The 23,879-nt window shown below is 37.1% G+C and overlaps 1 protein-coding gene across 1 annotated transcript; it reads right to left on the reverse strand.

Annotated features, from left to right (window-relative positions):
• Positions 1-2,858: 2,858 nt before the first annotated feature.
• Positions 2,859-18,972, reverse strand: LOC139745428 (retinol dehydrogenase 10-B-like). The gene is made up of 4 exons (XM_071655818.1): positions 18,756-18,972; positions 8,927-9,035; positions 4,967-5,099; positions 2,859-3,110 (listed from the first exon to the last, which is right to left on the reverse strand). Exons 1-4 carry the CDS (start codon positions 18,970-18,972, stop codon positions 2,859-2,861), a joined length of 711 nt encoding a protein of 236 aa, XP_071511919.1.
• Positions 18,973-23,879: the final 4,907 nt, after the last annotated feature.

A 23,879-nucleotide genomic window follows, 5' to 3' on the forward strand; every position in this document is an offset into this window, starting at 1 on the left:
ACTTACAGAGATTTGAAAAGCAGACTGTTTCCCCAAATCATGACTATGTTGCTGTCTCAGACTAATGTGGGACAGGGGTTTATACCATGGCACATAAAGAGTTAAAGACCTCTGACAAGAAATATCCAAGTTAAATGGGGACTGTGATTCCGGAAGTGATCAGTGCTGCAAGTACTTTTGGGTTTTTCTTCTATCAGTTCCTCTCCATTAGAGTAAGGTCACATGCTTCAAGTCAATGCAACTGCTTGGATTATATGATTCCATCATCACCATAATAGCAGCATTCTACACTGCCACTTTTGAACAGAGAAGGCACTTCCGAAATAAGACTGAGTCAGTACACAGACTTTCATTATTTCACATGTTTGAACTCATAATACTACAAAACTATAACTCATTTTCCTGGAAAATCGTGTCAGCCAGACAAGTTTCTTGGTTGAGCTTTCCAATATTGCAAGTAAATTCATGCTGGTAAAACTGAAAGATGAAATTTGAGCTTTTACCAGTACTATGTTTTAGCTTTAAGATAGGAGCACTTATAAACCAAAGGCACATACTGGCACAAGCTACTTTCACTTACTCTTTGACAGTCGCACTGAGACTGAAGATCTTTGGATAAAAAACATAGCGTTTTTGTCTCAAGATGCCATCGACAATGACATCAGCTGCTGCTGATGTTTCACTCATTCCATGACCTCTAAAAATGTATCAAAAAGAGATAAATCAATTTAGAGTTACATTCTGCAAATAAGCAGATAAAGGTAATATTATGATAAAAATGACATGAGAGACAGAGTTGTAATGAGCAATGTCATGGATGGCACCTGAACAGACCCTTTGGACCGAATTCACAAAGGTGGTACAAATGAAACTACGGTTTAAACCATGGACAAAACCATGGAGCGCCAAGTGTCGCATGGAATATTTCGTTGCAAAATTGGTCATTTCGTGGACAAAATGACCATTTCGTTAACGAAATTATCATTTCGGGGAAAAAATATTCATTTAGTTACAAAATGTTGTCATTTTGTAACAAAATAATCATTTCATCGACGAAATGACTGATTTCGTAACGAAATGAACAGTTTTTTCACAAAACCGATAAGTCCATATTTGCCAAATAGAGATATTTGCGATTAAAGATCAAGGAAAATAAAGAGTAAAATAAGAAAATTTTTGCTTCTTTTGAACATAACTTCAAAAATGTACCTTTATTATATGTAGTGACCAATATATCATTTAAAAGGTATTATTTTGTACTTTATGACAGAGATCGTATACTTCAAAATCTTCAAAAAATGGACTTATCGGTTTATGCAAACAAACTCTTCAAATATTCCATGTGACACTTGGCGCTCCATGGTTTTTGTCCATGGTTTAAACCACGGTTTCATTTGTACCACCTTAGTGAATTCGGTCCTTTAAGTTGCAGTGAATAAAGAACATCAACATGTTCGAGGGAGCTTGTCAGCACTGACATGCTTGATTACCTGAGCGGATGACATCTAGATTTACAATTATTTTGTTTCAGCACTGCAAAATTTCTTTGAATCATTTCAACTACTGCTTACTTTTATTGTTAGAACTGATCTATTGCACAATGACTTCTCTCAAATTTTTCACATTGATGAATGACATTTACTGTATTACAAAAATGGCAATGGGAAGATCATGTCAATGACAAAAACAGCAAAATTTCACTGTAATAACACTTAGTCTATTAAATGATAACAATACAAGTAAAAATATAAAAATTACATTGTACTATAAAATGCTGTCAAAAGTGCTCACAATGACCACAATCTGACCACTGTTGAAACACATCACCTTTGCCTACTTGATTATTTGTATCATGAGAATGCAAACATCCTGGTGCTACATATGTAACATGGAAAAACTTGGTCATTTTATTGTATTTAACCTTATTGTTGAACAGCTTCTACAACCTGGTGATGTGAGCAATACCTATTATGTTGGTGTATCATGTTAATGTGAAGTATGTCTGCAAATTGGTGCCAAACGCAAGACTTTATGTCATTTGAATGTATACTCCCATCATGGAAAAACGTGTACAATCTGGTCCTGAAACTCATACCGGTAACTCATACTTTAGGTGTATTGTGCTGTTGTGAGAATGTCTGCAACCCAGTGCTAAAACACAAGCACTTGCTCATTTGACTGTATAATCCCATCATTAATAAACCTTTACAGTCTGGTATACAAATTATTAAAAACCCTTTGTACACTTTATAGTGTATCATATTAGTTTTGAGAATACATGTATTTGAAACCTGGTGCTAAATAACAAACACATTCATTTTACTGTATTTAATATCATTGTTGAAAAACTTCTACAGTTGCACACACTAAGTGCATATCATGCTATCGAGAAGAATGTCTGCAATATGGCGCTTTAACACATACCTCCGCATGCTTGATGAGTGTATCATGCGGGTGTTTAGTGTATTATGCCATTGTATAGAATGTCTGCAATATGGCGCTTTGTATACCTCTGCTTGATTGAGTGTATCATGCGGGTGTTCAGTGTATTATGCCATTGTATGGAATGTCTGCAATATGGTGGTTTAACTAGTAATACGTACTCTGCTTGATTGAGTGTATCATGCTGCGGTGTTTAGTGTATTGTGCCATTGTATAGAATGTCTGCAATATGGTACTTTAACACTTACCTCTGCTTGATTGAGCGTATCATGACGGTGTTTAATGTTGAAAATATCTGAAATCTGGTGCTGACTCACACATACATTCATTTTACTGTTGTTGAGAAACTTATTGCACACTTTTGTGTATTATGCGCCATGATTGTACAGAATGTCTGCAATATGGTGCTTTACCACTTACCTCTGCTTGATTGAGTGTATCATGCCGGTGTTAAGAAAGTGGGGGCAGACAAGAGTTTGCTGTATACCCGTCTTCTGATAGACGGATCTAAGCTCGGACTCTAAAGCCTCATCCAATCCCAGGATTCCAAACTTTGAGGCGCAGTAGTCCGCAAGGCGGTGCATCGCATTCTGGCCACCAGTTGAGCATGTGGTCACAATATGGCCGCAGTCTGCCTCCAACATGGCAGGTAAAAAGGCCCTTAAGGTCTGTATAGTGAGCATTAGGATAGAGGCTATGTATGAAGACACCTAATTTTCTTATCTTGAAGTTAAAACCAGCCAGAAAACTACCACAGGCTATGGAACATTCTGTAATGTGCATTTGTGTGTGTGTTGGGGGGAGGGGGGTTCCTCGTTGGGTCAATGGGTGTGACCCAGGTCTGCTAACATTCCCACATCCAAATCAGGAAGATTCCACACACCAATCAGGGAAATTACTGTGTGTTACATGCATTTCAATGGGCAAAAATAATTCCAACATCAGGGAGATTTTATTAAATTCTCTTATTCAAACATAACAGATTTTGACATTTTCAGAGAGACTCCTAAAGCATCAGGGAGACTTCTAGCAGCTCTGGTGTGACTCTTGGGAAATAATGGGTTTCCTCATTTGGTATCAAATATTGTTTTTCTTGCTGTTGTTGTTGTTGTTGTTGTTGTTGTTGTTGTTGTTGTTGTTGTTGTTGTTGTTGTTTTGTTTTGGGTTTTTTTTTTTGCCCTGAAGTGTGTGGCAGCTGCCTCTTCCCATCCCAATTCCACAGTCCCTGACTATCTCATAATCAGTTGAATAAAGTTAATGGATCTGCCATCAAAAGGTCATGACTGCAATTACGACTAGTAATCTGATTCAGGATAACGACAGCAGATAGTGAGAGAGGAAACTATGGTAGTTTCAAAGCCAAAATGAGAATACATGTACAATGTAGTACATTTTTGTATTCTAAAAATAAAATGGAAACATTTAAAGCATTCCAATCATTGAGGACAGTAGACAGAATTGAATGAATGAACAAAGTTAGGAAATAATTTCAACGAAAAGACCTTGCAAACTGTGACTTCAAAAAGAATTCTGGACTGAATAGTCGTACTTATTTACTGCCATATGCCATCAGATTTCCAGATAATATTTAAATGTAGATCTCTATTCAATTAAACTCCAGGGTTGTAATTTTGCTAAACACTTCAAGACATAAAAAAATCCATGAGTCTTTCATGTAACAGTATACCATCATGAACGAAAGATGAAACCCTTGCTGACACTTTGCACTTGGGCTTGTTCAAAATAATATGAGTTTTTGCCACCCTAACGTGGAATGTGTAGTAGGCGATCAGCTGCCCATTCTAGTGACCCTACTGCTACAATGGTGTAACAACAGCCAGGATAGCTAGCCACACATTTGAGAGATCACTTGTGGACATCACATGACAAATTTTTCTACCATCTCATCGCAAAAACATTACATGACATGTCACAAGCTTCACAATTATCGAAGTTGGAAAATGACCAAACACCAGTCTGCAATTTTCCTGGCAATGTTCTGGGTGGCTCTTGGCACATCTGCCTAGTAACTCTTGTCAAAATGCCACATTTTTTTTTTGTGTGTGTGCAAAATATTATGATTTCCATTTTTTTTTTTCACAGCCAGGTTGAGATCTAGAAGGAACATTTTCATGAAGCATTTCCCCCCCCCCCCCCGACAAACTGTTATTTGCTACTAAAATCCTTGCATCTGACTGGCTGAGAACAGGTTTGTCCAACGAATTTGTCAAACAGAACACTTCATAATATCAAAATGCCCCTGTGGAATATACAATGTATCTTCCACAGGCAATTTGCTGGATTTCAAATGACAAACACAGTCAACCTTGCCTATATTGTAAGCCAAATGTATTTTGACTGAAGACTTTCTGAGAAAATTCGACTTACAATTGTATGAGGGATTAAAATTAATATATTTTATGAAGAGGACTTGGAAAGAACTTGACATAGGTGATTATTCAACTTATGCGAGGTTGATTTAACCAAAGGTGACCGTATCTTGAAAGATTTCTTGCGAGCTCACCCAGAATGCCGAGACAAGATTGATGTTGATGGTGCGCCTGATGTCTTCTTCCTTCAGAGCAAGAAGAGACTCCCCAACCAGAACTCCAGCATTGTTGACCAACATGTACACCTCGCCAACCTCAATCTGCACCCTATCAAACCAAATATGAAGGATAGAAAATGCTTTTTATTTCATTTATTTTCACTTAATATAAAGACATGCATACATAAAAATGTGACAATAATATGTCAAGTATATTCATTACATTGTTACAAAACAAACAAGCAAACAAACAACCAAAGTTATTAAGTGAAGGGGTTAATGACAAGGTAATGGGAATTATTTAAGACTAACCCCTGGAAAGTAAATAAATCAGTGTTTTATCTATGGAGCTACTTCCTACACACTGTAACTGACCACAAAATCAGCAAATGCATGCTACTCACTACACAAGAAGCATACACTTGTATTAAAGCACATTAACAATACATGAGATGCCAGCATTTTCACAAACACACCCCTATCATGCTAATCTCTCATTAATTCATAATGATACTGATCAATTCCAGAATACCCTTGAAGTAAAAACATGTACACCTTACCCACCTCAATCTGTGCCAGGTATCAAACCTATACAGTGCACTCCCCTTATAATGAACACGGGTATGGATAACAACATTTTGGATACGACAAAGTAAAAATTCAGGTCCTAAAATCACTTAATTGTTTGGTTCTATAACAAAATTTCAATTAAAAAAAAAAGAAATCTGATGGTCCCAAGGACAGGAATCCAAAGTATGAATGATGAAAAAAAAAAAAAAACATGATCACCTTGCCCACCTCAATATGCACCCTGTCAAGACCAGTACAGTGTACTCCCATTGCAAACAAACACAGTTCTAACAAAATTCTCAATAAAATGAAGTAAAAAGTCAGGTCTGAAAATCATCCTGCATGTACATGTGTACCTCTAATTGTATACTTCCATACTGTTTGGTCATAATTAAATTTCGATATACTGAAAGAAAATTGCCTGTCCCATGCACTTTGAACTTTATTACAGGAGTCCACTGTATGAACGATGAAAAAAAGTGCACTGTACCCTATCAAGGCAATACAGTACTCCTGTTATACAATACATTGTGTAAATGAAATTCTTGTGACAGTGAAGTACAAATTCAGGTCTGAAAATCATCAAGTATTTCACCTCCTTGTGTACTTTACTGTTTGGTTTTAACAAAATGAAAACTGCTGGTCCAAAGGACTTCATTATAATGGGAGTCCACTGTATTCTCTGAATGAAAAAAACAAAACAAAACAAAACAAAACAAACAAACACACAAAAAACAACAACAACATGTAGCCTACTGTACACCTCACCCACCTCTGTCTGTACCCTATCCAGAAAAATTTGAATGATGAAAACAATCATAATAAGGTTGATAGACCCTTTATGGCAATGGTGATGATGAAGTCTGCAGACTTGGTTAATACATTGTATAAATTATAAAATAAATCACAACAATGATAATTACGCTAAAAAGGACAGTGATAATAACACCATACATCAATCTAGGCAGGAAATGGAAAAACTGTATTAATGGTAAATAAAGTCTTGAATACTATTACAATAGTCATAAACAATGGGAAAATTTGGGATGAATCTTACTGCTACAGTGTATATCATTATCATTATTCACCCCTTCTATCATCAATTATTGTAATCACACTTCAGCTGCAACATTTACCACAATTTACAGAATAAATATTTCCTGCTTTATTTCTATTACTTGTACAAATCTGTCACACAAAGTCAGGGTTCGAAATTGGCAATGGTCCGCTGGCCATTGGCCACCCAAAATCACGTCGGACTAGCCAAAAATCGTAAAATTCTGAAGTTACTAGTCCGTCTGGCTAGCCAAAATATTGCTTCAGTGTCAAAATTGATTCTAAGGAGTCCGCCTGGCTAGTTAAAAAAAAAGTTAAGTGCGACCCCTGCACTCGAAAGAATGTCATTGAGAGAAAGCAATTCTTGCACTCCTCCACCCTGAAGCAGACAAATATTGCATGACACACTACACCAACGAGGAAAACATACCAATGTTCTCATGCATGTGGAGAGAAGATCAACCTAATATGGAATTTCTTTTTCAACTCTTAAAATACACCCACAGAGTTCCAGGCGGGTGACGTGGTGCCTCCGCCCAAATGTGAAACTGCTGTGATGACTCACAGCAGTTAAAGGGGAATCAAATTCGACTGAGTGAATATATATACAGCAATATCAGTTGAATTATCAGTGAAAGTTTGAGTAAAATTAAACAATCTACCGGTATTCAATTTGTGATATCACACATGGATCACGTTGTGAAGAAAATGTTACAAGAATTCAGCAAACAGGTTATTTTCATTTCTCTAGCATATTATGAAAAAAAAAGCACTTGGCTAATCTCTTCCTGAAGGCAAGAGGAATAATAATATCATTACAGTGCACACCCAGTCCTCGGAATGCCATACAATCAAATTTGAACCTTGAAATTGTCGGTCAAGCGTATCATATGGTCTGCCAAAATAACCACATAATACCATAGTATCTAAAATTGCGTTCCAGCTTCTGACAAACAACTACCCCCACAGTAGGCCATAAGGTTTTAATCAACAATCCTACTGTATGGCTTTAATCATGCTTACAGTACATACAAATTGTATTTTGTACTCTGTATCAGAGGAGTAGTCATAAACATGACACAGTAATAATTTATCCATTTCAACTCCCAGAAACCAAATTTTTGTGGTTTTGTGCTGCCTCCTCTTAGAATATTTTTGCTTTATACTGCTGTTTCAAATGGAAGTGTAAAACATTTTCAAGTTTTTTTATTTATTCATTTTACTTTTATTTCCAATGCACATCATCAGAAGCCTCTTTATTGAGAAATGTATGATCCTTAAACTGCAACATATCTAAGAATACCAAAGTTAATATTTCTACCTTAAACTGAACTTTTTACAAAGTATTCTTCTTCTGTGTGTTACTTTGTACCTTAATGAATTTCATTAGTTCTCTCTAATCTTTCTCTAATATGGAAAAATACAATTTTGAGTTGCCAATTTAAAATAAAGATGTGATAAATGTGTGCCCATTAAAATCATTCGAGGACACAATGGCTTTTAAAAAGGTGTAGGTGAACGCTAGTTATGCAGCACAAACCCCTGTTGGTCGTAAGGGTGCCAATTGCATCATACTCTGTGAGCTAATGTAGCTGCTCCCTTTTTGGGGGCAGCTACACTGTACTAACAGTACACGTCCTATAGGTCAGGGCCTATGGTGAATATGTAGGCTTTTTGGCACACAGACTCCTTTATATGACCGACAAGGGTGTGCCTGTAAACTAGGCCAGGAACCCAGCTTCAAATTATATTAGACACAACTCAAAAACATTTCAGTCAGTATTAAAATCAGAAGGTTACAACAGAAATATGCCTTCTGTTCTTCACTGCGATAATGATGCAATAAACATGTTTGTTTGTTTTTTGTGAAGGACAGACATTACTATTAATAGAATACAACACATCAAATGCCAAATCACTGACATTGCTAACGTTGAATGTCGTCACACTTCAGTGAGGCTAGGGAGAGACTAACCTATATAGGAAGAGAATGCAGCAGATATCTGTCTTTGCTGTAACGCTTTAACTTCTGATGCGACGAGCCTTTCGCTTTGCTATCAAAGTGGTACATCTGATACCCGGTACCACAAGACTATGAAAAGTGTTATGCTTTGCGTGCATCCGCTGTTAATAGTTTTGCCGCATCACACGTATCGCTTAATAGCAAAGATGATAGTCTCGCTGCATCAGAGTTTTAGCCTGACAGCAAAGACCATCTACAGGTGCATCTTCAGAATAGATTATCAGATAGGGAACGAGATAGGTAAATTTGTATTCTTGTAGCTTCCAGATACTACCTCACTGATGTACCTCAATGCCGATGCTTTGACCAGGTCACTGTTCGTAACGTCCACTGTGTAGAGGGAGACGTCAGCCCCCGGTGTGGCTGTTTCGATCAGTTCGGCCGTCTCCTTGTTGCCTGTTGGACAAAAGTTTAGGACAGCAGATCAGCGTAAAACTTCAATGATGTTTTCAGAGTAGACACAAACATGTAGGACTAACCGTGGGCTTCAAGGGTACAGCAAAGTGCCCATTCATTTCACTGACCTTGAATAAAAAGAGTTTAAATTGCCCTATGCTCACAGGAACGTTTGTAAATCATTGCTCATTTGCTTCCACACTCACATGTGTTCAGTAACTGACTCATTTCATATTGCCTAATGACATCATAAACAGAGAGATGTGAAAGTTTCATCAAAATTGGACAAATAAGGAGCTTTTAAAGTTTAAATGTTGTCAAAACACTTTGTTACAATCCCTTTATGCATATTTTTATGTAAAATGAAGGGATTAATTAATGTTCTCTACCTCTTCATAATTCATCCATTTGAGATATAGCATATAAATTCTCATAATTTCCCTTGGAAAAAAAAAGTAATAATTGATCAAATAAACTTTATCACACCTTCAGCATTGAATGAAAGGTTGAATTAATACTGTATGAAACGTACCTGTTGTAGCGAACATACTGTACGATCTGGTGCACAATGTTGTGGCAAGGGGCACACCATACATTGTTATACTTTTGTTATGTAAATGGATTTCCTCTTTAAAAGATGCAAGTTGCAGCCATAACAGGAATACATGAACATGCAATCACTATGCTTTGTCAATGTGACAAAAGTAATGCTTGAAAAGAAACTGCGCTTGCAAAAGCATTCAGGAACACATCCTTCTTTGGCTGTGAAGAGTCCTTTAACCACACTTTGTATGATCAATAGAATTTTATTTTTAATGTATGTACACTTGAACCATATACCACACTTTAGATCAATAGCATGTATGTACACTTGAACTATCTTTACGATGGCAATGAGCAGACTTTCTAAGAATACTCTAGCAATTCAAAATTGCGGGGTCATGACAGAATAGCACAAATAAAGAATGATCATCTTTTACTTTCTGTCACGAGGGGAGAACATAAACACATCGAGAGAGGGTGGAGGGAGAACAGAAATGATAAGAGAAAGTGATGTGTGCACGCAGTTCAGTTGTATCCACAGTTAATTTACGAGAGACTAAAAAACTATGTATGTAATCGATCGAGGTTGAAGTGCTTTTTAAAAGTTTACACGTGGACAATTCCACTCTATGAATACCATTGAATCAATTTTTGATAAGTAAGTACTCCAGGACACCTCACAAAAGACCACAGGGAAGTGTGCAGAAATAATCATCATTTCATGGCCAACTAGACCAGATATTGAGCCTGTTAGTTTCATTGGTTACTTTACAGTACTCTGTGCTTGTGGGAAAGCTGTGTTTGCTTCTGTTTCAATACCTGTACCTGTCCATCACTGATGTTAAACCTTTGATTGAATGATAAGGGTGCTGTTGTTAGTTTGCCCACAAAAATTGCACAATCAGGTAGACATACAATTGTAGTTCCTTGAATATTTTATTTGCATTGTGATCGATGATTTTCTAAATTCTGGTAACATGGAAACCCCCACTCTTTCCCATGATATACCCCACTATTATTTCCTTTAATCTGCCACAACAGTTGCCAGATAAGCATCGTTTGAGAAAATTGGCTGCAATGAAGTGCAGTCAACCGTTCAAAATGTTGATATCACAGTGGGTTGAAAACACAATTATCATGATTCATGAAATCCACAACACTCTCAGACTTTGGAACTTGTATAGAATGCAATTGTATGATGAATTTTGCAATTGAATAAAACTGGTGACTCATTATTTTTTCACAATTTTTTTGATACTTCAATGTTCTGGAAAATTACTGCACAAACATAATTCAGCAATTTTCCTGGTTCAAGAGCTCTTGAAAGTACGAGTAGTTTGCATTAATGGGTGATGTATGTATGGTGATTAGTCAACCATCTGTTATTCCCTGTAATAAAGGGATGATATCCCTAGCTTTGTTTGATTGGGGATTTATATTTTAACATTTTGCAAGATAATTAGAAACTACTTAAAAAAATGCTATGAAATCGGAAGAGAAATGCAAAGTTTATTTGATGAAAAACAGTTTTTAAATGGATGTGTACTTCAAAACAAAACGTAAAACAAAGTGGTCCCACCTTTTATTACCATCTCTTTGTTTTATCTGTAATCAGCCACTTCAAAACCAATTTTCATCAAAAAATGTTTAATTCCTTTTCAGAATTATTACGGGCTTATCAGTTTCTTATCATGTCACAAAACATTGGGCAGCCTATAAGCCCCACCTCAATCAAAACTACACCATACCTCATTCGGTGCTTTTGTTCAGCTATTGGCACAAATGCTGTGAGTGTTCAGTTTCAATGAGAATGACACTATGGTGGTTGTGTGCTCAGTCCAAATCCTACAAGTGGCTCAGCAGTGTTGCTTTTTAAATGTCAAAGAAAACTTTGATATGATGTCAAATCATTGACATTGTAGGCTACAATTTAAAACCAAAGATGTCTTTGCTAAGACTGTACACATCAGAAAAAATGGAAACTTTTTTTTTTTTTTTAATGCAACATTTCATTTTCTGTGATTTCCATTCATGTACTGTTACAACATGAAAGTATATATCTTCTTTTGTTTTCTTTTTTTTATAGCTGACTTGGTGTACATTATGTTCAGGAAGGTTCCTGAACTTTGGCTTACCACATGACTGTAACACATTGGGTTGCTTTGGTTTTTAAATTATTCTTGTTAATTAGATGGTAGTGCACATGCACATTGAAGATGGCTGCATGCATACTATTTTTCTTTTCTTTTTGCAGGGGATGTTCAAGAGATTGTTAATTCGATGAAAAACTGTTTCATGAACCACACCAAACGACAGTACTGTGATCTACATTGAGGTTCTGGGAACTCTTCAAACTTGACCGACAGCTGTTCGTTTCTGACATGGTATAGAATATACTCAGAATTCTCTGTAGAACTACTCCACTACATTGTACACGAATGCATGCACTAGGAGTAAGACTCAGAATAGGAACCTTTAACCCTAAAAGCCCAAGCTACCGTATTGTATTTTGACCCCTTGCAGGCCTGGGGGGGGGGGGGGGGGGGGGGGGTTGTGCCCCCCTTTAATTAACTTCTTTCGATGTATGACCTTCATATTTGGGGGCAATTCCATGGGGTTGGGACTGAAATTGTGACATACAAGTTGAAAATTCAAGTTGGGTAAATTGAAATTTCCTTTTTCCCCCTGATTTGTTACTCCCATTCTTCAACATATTCCACTAGAAATCTGTTTATTACTTCGCACACTTTCAGTCAGCATGGGTAAACAGGTATGGCAAAATACCTATGTTACACGGACTTCATTTGTTGACATCCTTCATCATTTTGTGTTCTGAAATGATAACAATGAACACATCCACGTTTTTTCGTCCATAGCACATCAACATGTTATGTAACAGGCGCATGAGATCATTATTAGTAAGATTGTATGTTCTGATGTCAACTGCAAGCCACTTTTATTAACATGTTTTTTTCTACAAACCATTAACAATTTCAATCAAAGGTTTAACTTTTTCATCAAGAGTGATACAATGACAATATTCTTACAAGCACCACAATTGAAGCAAGTGATTTGTATGGGTATTCAAGTGAAAACATGATTTTATTGTTATAATCAGGGGTTTTCAGACAACAACCTCGCCCACGGTGTACTACCTATGTTACACGGACAGTATGTCTTTGTAACATAGGTACACTACGACATATCAACTGATTTCCTTTATTGTGGTGTGAGATGTTAAAACCTACACATATAGACTTTATGTATGTTCCCACAAATAACACTATTGTAACAGTTCTTTGGAATTATATCTACTGCACACCTGTGGAACAATACCTATGTTACACAGACTTTAATTCTTTGTAACTCTGATATGAAAGAAGGCAGACTTAATCAGAAGAAGAAGAAGAAAGTGAAGCTTTACACAATTTGACCTAATATACACTAACAACATCATCAACTAGTTGGCAACTAACTAACAAAACTAATAAAGAGAAATCAGACAAGTCTTCTTGTCTTTTCCATGTTCTTTGTTTGAAATTAATTTCTGCTCTTTTGTCCAATGTCCATTTAGCCCTCGATTTTTGTTTTTCTTCTGTCCATTTTCCCTCTGTGCAGTTTTCTTCTTGTCTAGTTTGTTACATTCGCTCTTCTTGGGTGTTGCTTTGTTGGCTTCCTCTCTGTTTGTGGAGTGCTGTGGATGTGTCCTTTTCACTCTTTCATGTAGTTTAACACGTAGCGGTGGTAGAGGAGGAGCCATGGCAGATTCATCAAAAAACTGAACAAGAGGTGTAAAGAGAAATAGAATAAAAAAATTAAAAGAAAATTTTTGTCGGGGTTGACTATATATTCCTGTTGATGTATCTGTGTGTTTATGAATGAAATTAAATAATTTTAACAATTTTGCTTACATTTCTACCTCTTGGCATACCCATTAGCTAGAGTTCCATGTGTACCTCCCACCAAAATTGAAAAAAAAAAATGGGTTATGCTTAAAATGATGTAAATATTAATAATATAGCATGTAAAACATAGGAAAATATCATTTTCATACTCTATGCTAAAAACTTGTTTTCAGATGCAAGCTACACTGTAGGAAGGGCAGGTCGCTGCCCCCAGTGTCCTAGCTAAGGTTAGGGCTAGGGTCAGGGTTACGTTTACGGTTATGGTCCTTAATAGACTCCCAAAATAATACTAGGCCCTATTTTATATTCATCCCCCATCGAAATTGTCGCCCTCTTTTTGAATGATAGTGTAGAGCAATAATAGTCCAAGTTTGATTGGGGTTCATAATTTTATTGAAGCCTTTCCTACCCACTACCCACCCAAACTGAATAGGACACTGGCATTTTAGCTTTGAGACTTCACAGTGGGTGAACATGGAATGGAAATGGTGAATCCTTGTGAAATGTTAACAACTTCATCAGAGCATCTAACAGGTCAGTGAAATCTTGGAAGGAAAACACTGACATTTTCGAAGTAAATCTGTTAAAGAGAAAGAATTTCACAGCTCCTAGTTCCCTCAATATCACCAGCAAAATAAGGCAAACTCTATTTCTCTAGTTCAGATGCAGTCTGGACATCTACGTTTTCCAACTAGTATATAGTGATTAATACTAACTCTAGCACGTCTACCTTGGTAGATACCTAATGACAAAAGGGTCCAAAAATTCGCAATAATCGGGAGGTAAAACAATTTAATATTGCAGTGAAGATACACTGATATACTTTTGTATGGTTTTCTAAGAGAGGAATATATGCTCCTTTTGCAGAGACCGGCATGGACGGAAAATTTGGCAATCAAAATTATGAACATGAACCTGTAACAAATATCTCAGTATGTGGGACTACAGTATCATCGTCCACAGTATTTTTGGCCAGTTCAGAGGTTTAGATGTCGTTTTTTTTCCTCTAATAGAGTTACAGAATATGACAAATGTTATTATTTTCGTAAAATAGCGTAAAAGCTTACCAATTGACATCAGAAACATTAAAACTCCTGTACCTACGTTACATGGACAACGGCAGAAAAACAGATCTTGTGCTGTCCAGGTAGGTGTATATTGGCTGTGAGTAGTTTTTCTGCCATTGGGGGAGGACTGCCAGTGACATGAATACGATTGCTGAAGTTAGTAGCTCTTCTTTTTATCGCGAGACGCATCTTTCCTTACCTACGTTACACGAAGAGGCCGGACATCGCACTGAAGTACAGTGATATGTTCCGTATTTTCTCGTTTATTTGGAGGATTTTGATGCTAATTTTTGGATAAGAATACTCCTGAAATATAAATCTCATTATAGAAATAAAGTTTCTAATCATATTATGATTGGAAGTGTATGTAAAACCATGCTATACCTATGTTACAACAAAAATTGCCATGGACATCGTTTGTAACATAGGTATGAGGTTGCTTGAAGATGCTCTGGTGTTCTTATTTTGTTACAAATGTTTATGTGCCTTATAGTCTTTGTAGAAGTCACCTTGCCTCTCTTAATTATGATAGGCATAATGCTGAAAGGTTGTATATTCCTGTTTTACATTGCCATGAAAATGGCATATATTTATGTCACAACATAAACCACAAAAAACCATGGGACATCATTAGTGAAACAGTCATAGACAAAATACATTTGTACACAGGTTTGTTTTTTTTTCATCAAATAATTCTTCACACATTTCTCTCCAAGAATAACTGCAAACCCTGGACAATTATTTGATAAATTTTGCAGAATATGACTTTTATTCCCTACACAACATGAAAATCTAGAGAAGACCCAACCCCATGGAATGACCCTTGGCACATGAGTAGAGCAACTCATACTCTACAGGTATGTACGTGACCCAACATTTGAAATGTCTCAAGGTCATGTACTGAGGGCGCTATTTACCAAAATATAAAGAAATACATCTAGGAAATATGCAAAAATCATGTTTTTTTTCTTTTTATTTCTTTATCCCCAGTATAATTTTATTTTTTATCAATTATTTTCATATAATTTACCACAAAGGATAAGTAATTCAACCTTCACTGTTTGCAGAGACTCCAACCCTCCCGTTTTCGACAGGAGATCTCCCGCCGAAAGCCCATTTTCGCAAAATCTCCCGTTCTCCCGTTTGAGATTTGATTTCTCCCGCCCTGGCTCTGTGTCTCCCGGTGGAAAGGATTTCTTACTTATTGCTATCGTATGCAAATAAGCCTTAGATAGCACCAGAGAACATCTAAAACCCTAGAAACTTCGCGCTTCGCACACATCAACTTGGAGTCTCCCGTTTGTTAGGGGTTTCGGGCGGGAGAATCTCCAGATCAGGAGGTGCTTGGGGTTGGAATCTCTGTGTTTGTGATAGTTGAAATTTCTCAAGGTCAACATGTGGGGGCACTATTCATTACTACGTAAAAGAATATGAAACCTATAACAGGGCTGCCAACCTTGAGTGAGAGTTTGGCGTGAGACATTGCGAGGGAGCGGAGCGACCTCCTGGCTAGCGCCTGGTGGCCTGCTGTGCGGCCGTACGTACGTACTACGTACACAGTCAGTGTATGTAAAGCAATGTAAAGCACACGTCATAGCCATACATGTACTGTAATTTGCCAAAAGTACAAGTTACGCTCACGTGGTATAGGTAGAAACCAATCGTAATCCAATACTAATAGCTCGATCGTCTTTGCGCGCGAACCGAAAATGATTATCATTGGTTAAGCTTTACACCCGCGCAGGAAAATCTCGAAATTTTGGGCTTGGGCATATCGATATTCGGAATATCAGAGAATTTAGAGATACATTTATTTTTGTAGTCATGTACATTCCATTTTGGGGGTTCCGTAAAACGGGGTGAAAAGGGACAGCGAGGTGAATAGGGACAAAACCGAGAAAAGTTTTTTAAATGTGCATGTTTCAAATTTGCTTGAACTTTTTTTCTTATTTTTATCACAGGATGGAAGGACCATCCAACAGTGTCCAGAAAGTGGTCCTCCTGATGTGAAAAAATTTTTTAAAGGGTACTGGAGGTCCAAATAAAAAGTTTTCAAAAAATCACAAAAAAATCAGGCCGGTCAAAACTTTTCTGCTCCTGTGGCCACTGATTAATGAAATTCGCTAAAAAAGGTTCATGAATCTAGCCTATTAGGTCCTACAACACACCTTTAAATTTGAAATAATTATTTCAACAGGAATTTGTGACAGCACATTTTTTCTTCTCTTGGGCAAAAAATCAGTTAGACTGGGGTGAATAGGGACACCATGGTGTCGTTTGATTGGCCCTTTAAATTTCTGTATGATTAACTATTATAATGTCATAAATTGCTCTGAAATGTTTGTTATGTCCAGCTATTCCCAAAAGTGTGAATTCTTATTCTAAATCTCTTGATAAGAGAGCAATAAGATCTTTGGATATGTGGCTTCACTTTTGTATGATAGATGAGAGTGAACTTTGCTGTCTTAACCCTAACTTGGGGAGGAAGGGTCTGGGAACCCCGGCCCCACCCACCCTCTTGGGAATTTTTTTGACTGCCTAAGACAGGCTAGGACTTTTCCACTTGTATTTCATGACCCTTTTCTCTGTCTTCTGCATGTTTTAATGCCAATAACACATCTGTTTGGGTCAGACCCATACTATAGGTGCCAGCTTATAATTGCTGGAAGAACTCCAAAAATATCCCCGACATCATAAGAGTCAAGTTACACTGAATTTAGAGTGTATGAATGAGATTGTACATCATGATTTGCCACTTGAACAAGAAGTGGGTTAATATTTGAGTGCAGTTCAGTGGATTAGTAAAGTTTTGACTTACTTTTCAATCTTAACCTTTGACCTGACGGGTCACATTTTTTTATATCAGCTCATTTTGTTGGGCTGTTGAAATTTTTGTTAAAGATTGATTTAACAATGGAATAGATTGCTTTTAAATGTTTGTATATCACTTTTAAACTCTGTAGTTGTTCCCTTAATCCAATTCATGGGATGGATTTTTAAAAAAATGCCTCCAAACAGCTTTTTTGGATCAAAATTAGTGTTGTCCCTGTTGACCCCAAATTTGGGGTCAACAGGGACAGCATCATTTTATCAAAAAACATACTTTTCCCCCAAATATTTATTTTCTTTCACAATACCAAATTAAAGGTATTTTAGGTGGACATAAAATCCCCACATAAGATTGAGTCTCTGGGCTGCATGAAAAAAAATACAATCATTAGAACTTTAAATTTGTCCCTATTCACCCCGTTTTACGGTTTAGCGTGAGATTTCGTTTATCAGAGTGAGACAGTCAAAATTGGTTAAATTGCGCGAGTCTCACGCTCAATGAGTGAGAGTTGGCAGCCCTGCCTATGATGTATTGCTTGGAATGGATACTAATAGGCCTACATAATGGTATCACATGTCATATTTCCAAAATATTAAAATTTTGAGTTTGCAGATTGATAATTTGATAAACATGTGATATCACAAGCAAAGCTAGTGTGCTAGATAACACAAAATAAAAGGGTAGTTTTTGGAAAATGCTGTTTTTTTTTATTATTTCTTTCATAATTATACAGTACCGCCGGGTATTGTTTGATGCCTAGTGTAGAAGCAATCTACTATATATACCACAGATCTTGATGTCTGTAAATATAAAAAATAAAGGAAAGAATAAGAAGACCATTTCAGCGTAATTCACAACCATGCTTCACATTTTGGTCCTTCAGCAAATTCGTACAGTCAAGAAACCCTTATTTCATCCATTACTATATACCGTACGGTACTGTTAACTGATTATTGGAACAGAAAATCATGGCAAATCTGACAACCATGGTTAATTGTCAGTTTACGGTTGCCATGGTAACCAGCAATATCGGACATAGCTAAATTACATATCAAAATGTTCGCAATGAGATTTTCCGAAAAGTCACCAAATTTGTTTGAAACTAAAATGTAGGACTCTAGGAGTGGCAAATGAAAATACGGTAGGGGGGCACAATATGCCCCCCCCCCCCCCCGTGGGTTAATTGGGCTTTAACTTATATTTAAACTGGACACTTGACTAGACTATAACGTTAAAGAGTTCGACGTCATCTTAAAACAGCTAAATTTGACCTAATAAGTGATGGACACGAACCAAGTAGAATCACCCAATCCGTAGATAATACGTTAATCACAGTACAGTCTAATTACGGTAAACAGCAACAGGGTACACCCACCTAACTCGTTGATGTCCCATAGTACCAGCCTCGCCCCTTCTGCGGCGAGACGTACGGCTATCTCCCGGCCAAGGCCCGAGGCACTGCCTGTTAAAACAACCACCTTGCCTCGGATAGGAACCCTGGACGGCGCGACGAAAAGACGAATCACGGCCTTTATGTAGGCAAAAACTAGCCGAAAGAAAAGGACAACGAATGCTAATACGTCCTGGATCATTCTGATTACGGATCTCCTTTTCCGTTCCACTTTTGACTGAAGAGATCGCTTTCTTTGACAACAAATTGCAACAGTCTCCACTATCTTTATGTTCAGGCTACAGTTACCATTATTCAATGTTTACAAAGATGATGCAAAGATCGGTACCAAAGATCGTCCACTGAATCTTTGATAGCATTGACAACGTGGACGTAGTGATGTACCTTTGTTCGCGACCCTCGCTCGAATACAAAAAGTATCGGCCTCTGATGGAAACGCGGGTTAGGTGGCGACAGACTGATTTCTTGCTTTGTCAACATTAGATCATCGTCGCGCTGCTTTTATTTTCACTGTACAAAATTATGGCTGCCTCTCCCGCTAAATTACGCGCATCGCAAACTTTTGATTTTTTTTTTTTTTTTTGCATAAGTTATAAAATCCGATATCATTATCAATAATGTAGGCCTATGTTTCTCGATCTCTCCCATTATGCTGAGGAATAAGCATTGCTTTTGTCTAGCGTAGCCCTCATTTGAAATTGAATGGTACACACGTATTATTTTGTGGATCGAGATTTCTTGCCGCAAAAAGTAAAATTGAATAAAGTGTTAATAAATATATTTCAATTTCGCAAAAGTTACCTATGTATAAAATCCGATTTTAATTACGTATGTTACTCGATCTCTCCCGTTATGCTGAAACGTCTCCGTTTGGTAAGCATCGTTTTCAGTGTCTAGCCTCATTTGAATGGTGTATTATTTTCTGGATCAAGATTTCTCGCCGTGAAAAGTAGTTTTGTTTTGTTTTGTTTTGTTTTTGCCAGTGATGCCTATGATGTCTAGAATATTTGACATAATATTAGCCTTATCTTTCCCAGTCCTAAATACATTCCAATATAACAGTATATTATTTTCTGTAGCTATGCAGGGGCGGATCGAGGAATTCTGAGGGGGGGCGGAACTAATATTTCTGGTGCCACTTCCAGGTTTTATTTCATTTTCTTCGTTTTATTTCTTTCGTTTTTAAGGACGAATAAGGGGGGGGGGGGGTGTGCGCCGGTTGTGCCCCATCTGGATCCGCCACTGCTGTCTGATCTATCTCGTCTGTGATGATTCGCTCAGTCTCATCGTGGTATCTCGTACGTTCACGCATCCATCTCTATAGGCCCTATCTCTTTTCTTTCCTGTCCGTGTAACTCATCCGTGACCTTTTATTCAACGTCTTTCCGGTCAGTGGCATCCACCTGTTCCATTCTCCTCATATCTTTGGATGTATACATTTTTATATTTCTCTATCTAAAGGAAGCTAAAAGAACGATGTGGATTTAATGAAAGCAGCAATATTAGTAGAACACATCAGTGAAAGTTTAAGGAAAATCCGCCAATCGATGCAAAAGTGATTACTCTCTAAAAAAAAAATCGAGTGAAAATATTCACTCCTAAAAGAGTGAATACAAAAAAAAAAAAGAGTCGATTTAGAGTGACGTCAGGGATCACTCCAAAATCTTCGAGTGATCCCTATGGTCACTCCAAAATGAGTAAAAATGAACATTTTCACTCAAAATTCACTCCAATTTCACTCTAAATTCACTCTTTTTTTGTATTCACTCTTTTAAGAGTGAATATTTTCACTCGATTTTTTTTTCTTCTTCTTCTTCTTCTTCTGATTAAGTCTGCCTCCTTCAATAGACTGAAGATTCTTGCAGACTGGTGCTATTTACATTATAATACAATTTATTTACAGATATTTACAAGCACATAGAAAATTTGACGAAAATACTAGCCACTGTGATCAACCGTTAGACGGTTTCGAAATGATCCCACAGATGGCGCTGAAACAATTTCTGACGACAGGGAGAGTATCTTTAGAGAGTATCTTTAAAAGATTTTGGTTTTGGAACCGCGCTGGATGAGGAGACTACTAGAGTTCATGACGTCATGTGTGGACAACAATATTAAAAAAATGAAAATTACACATTCCATCAAATTTATTATTGATACTGACATGCTAATGGTAGCAATTATGCCGGGCCCTTGCTTTCTAAAAGCGGATAGTCAAGTGTTTCTTTCATTACAAAAGAAAAATCAAAGCATGTTTAATTTCCTTTATATTTTCTTTATATTGTTGTCCACACATGTCATAAAGTCAAGTAGCGTCCTCATCCGTTGGTTCCAACATCAACACTTTAAAGAATTCATCTTCATCGATTGTGCGATTTCCCTGAAACTTTCTCCTATGTGTTCTTCTATAAATGTTGCTGAATATACTTTCACTCAATCCACATTTCTCTTTGGGTTTTTGTGTCCTTTTCAAAAGATTGTTCTTTCTTCTTTGCATGCCCTCGTTCTCTCTCACAGTCTCTCAGTATATATCAATAGCAATTGTTGTCCATGAACTCAAATATTTGAGTGTTTTGAATATATACCCCACACAGTCACAGTCTTTTAGTTTCCGTTGATATTCAAATTACAATTTTATATCAAGTGTTGATTGAATTGACTTTTAACTTTTACATATCAACTTTTTTTTTCATTTCTTATTAATGCATTTCATGAAATGAGATGGACGTGTGACACAACTGGTATCATTTAGATAACAAGAACAAGAACAACAACATCATCAACAGCAGCAACAACAACAACAAACCCTCTCAAATACGCCGGAGATTAAAGTTTTGACAATCTATGCTGCTCTGTGACAATTTAAATGCTCCACACACAGATATTGACTGCATATTGCCTTGCTTGTTACTTGATCATATTCATGTTAATCTTATCTATGTATAATCCAGATTTTATGTTTATTTTAAAAGCACCATCTTTGAACATAATGTGATAAAGCAAAATAGGCGCAACTTATCCTTACCAGCTTACCAGTGATGCCCCTCTTGTTTCACAACAAGCGAAATATTCAGAGATAAAAAGATATCTCGTATGTTTTCATTACTTTCTGTACCTTTAGTAGCTTGTAAATGATTCTACCAATCAAAATGACAGCACCTTTTTTTTTTGCGAACACTCCTCATATTATTACTATATATTCATATACGAAATTATGAATAATCATCAAAATTATTACTGTATACTTTTTTGTGTGTGTGCGTGTGTAAGTGTGTATCATCTGTGTGATTCATTTCTCCAAAACTGGATGATATCAAATTACTTGAAAGCAGCGATATCCTAATTATTCAATATTGCTACCATGGCAGTTTAATCAGTTGAGTTGTCTCAGCTGTGAATGGCTACTAGGGCCTATAGCCACAAGGTGAAAGGTGTTGTGACTAAATTTCCCCAGATTTTTCATTGATGTCTGGTTTTTGTCGCAGATTCCTGGCGACAGCTTCTTTCATGTAATGGACACTGACTTGCTTTTGAATTAAAATTTGTTTATTTATCTATTCAGTTCCTTCTATTCAAGAAGTGAACAGGGTGGTCACAATCAGGGCCTTCTTTTCGAGTGAGCCTTTATACAAATATCAAACATTGCAATTAAAAGATTAATCACATACAACAGCAACAAATCGAAACAGTTTAATGATTATGTAGAAACAAACAATACGCGATACTATAGGTCTATGGAGATAAAAGGTTAGGATGCCTATGCACTGATAAAAGATAAGAGCGGTAGAAACTAGAGCACTCGCAATCGAGCACATGTGTATCCCCCGATACCGTCTTCCATAAATATTATCCCATCTGGATTACTTTTTAGGCCAGAATGTTGTATAGTATGGCAACACAAGCAGGATACAATAAAATCCGACGAGAAATGAGGTTATCTAGTATAATAAGTATATAGCACATACAAGGAATATGACATGTCATCCTATAAAAGTTTGAACAATGAGAGCGCTGGCAATGAAAACTTTTGTTAATTAGAATAACTCCACATAAACCTCCATAGCAAGTTTGAATAAAATCCGACAAGAAATGTGGCTTATAGAGCATAATACAAGAAATGTGACATGGCCTCCAAGTCGGAACACTGAGGGCGCCGTCACCACAAATTCTTGTGTCCTTCATGTAGAATGACAACAGGGATGCCAAGTTCAAAAAAAAAAAATTATGAGTAAGATTTTCATGACTCGGCATCGCTCGGCATCTCGGCGCGCGAATGTGCCAGCGAGCGAGGGTGTGGGAGGGTTTTTTTTCCCCCTTTGGCCTCCCACGGTAGGGAGCTTTTTCAATTTTTAGCTCTTAATGGTGCGATCAGGTGCATACTTAAGTGACCATTTTTTACTTATTTTGAAAGACAAAAGGGAAATGTACCTTCAATTGCAACAATCACTTTAATCTTTTGAGCTATGCTCATAATTATAGGCCAAAGTTGCAGACTTCGCCCGATGCGTGAGAAAAATGGATGCCATGCGTGAGATGGTGAGACGGCCCCTAAATGCTCGAGTCTCACGCAGAATGCGTGAGACTTGGTAGCTCTGTGACCACCCATACATCTCCTTAGCAAGTCCATCGAATAACAATCAAGTTATTGCAGCAGCATAAATAAGCACTTCTGCAAATTTTGACATGATCATGGTGACCTTTGACCCTGTAAAAGGTGGAACAGTGAGGGCAGCATTATCAATAGGTATAGGTGTATAGATTTGACTATGATGCATTTACATACCAAATAAAAAAAAAAAAAAAATCGGTCAAGAAACAAGGCCAGCGTCGCACACACAAGCAGACCCTGTTAAATTTACCTTTTCATGTATAAAGACGGAACAAGCGAGGGCGCCAACACCAAAAACAATATAGGCATCTTCATTTCACTATAATGCACCTTTTTTTCCAAATTTGAAGTATATCTGATAAGAAATGTGGCTGATAGAGCACACACAAGAAATGTCCATTGGCATCCAAGTCGGAACACTGAGGGCGCCGTCACCACAACCTGCATGTTGTGTTCTTCATGTAGAATGACCACCCATA

The sequence above is a fragment of the Diadema antillarum genome, unplaced genomic scaffold (assembly GCF_040938485.1).
Source record: "Diadema antillarum isolate AM-2024a unplaced genomic scaffold, OU_Dant_1.0 seq00001265_RagTag, whole genome shotgun sequence".
Classification (NCBI taxonomy): Eukaryota; Metazoa; Echinodermata; class Echinoidea; order Diadematoida; family Diadematidae; genus Diadema; species Diadema antillarum.

What these genes read in the sequence shown, in the direction of transcription:
- LOC139745428 (XM_071655818.1), bottom strand. Translation starts at nt 18,972, where the DNA reads ATGATCCAGGACGTATTAGCATTCGTTGTCCTTTTCTTTCGGCTAGTT. An exon ending in ATGGGACATCAACGAGTTAG is followed by an intron (nt 9,036 to 18,755) that starts GTGGGTGTACCC and finishes TTTGTCCAACAG; the next exon opens with GCAACAAGGAGACGGCCGAA. An exon ending in ATCTTGTCTCGGCATTCTGG is followed by an intron (nt 3,111 to 4,966) that starts GTGAGCTCGCAA and finishes CTCACTATACAG; the next exon opens with ACCTTAAGGGCCTTTTTACC.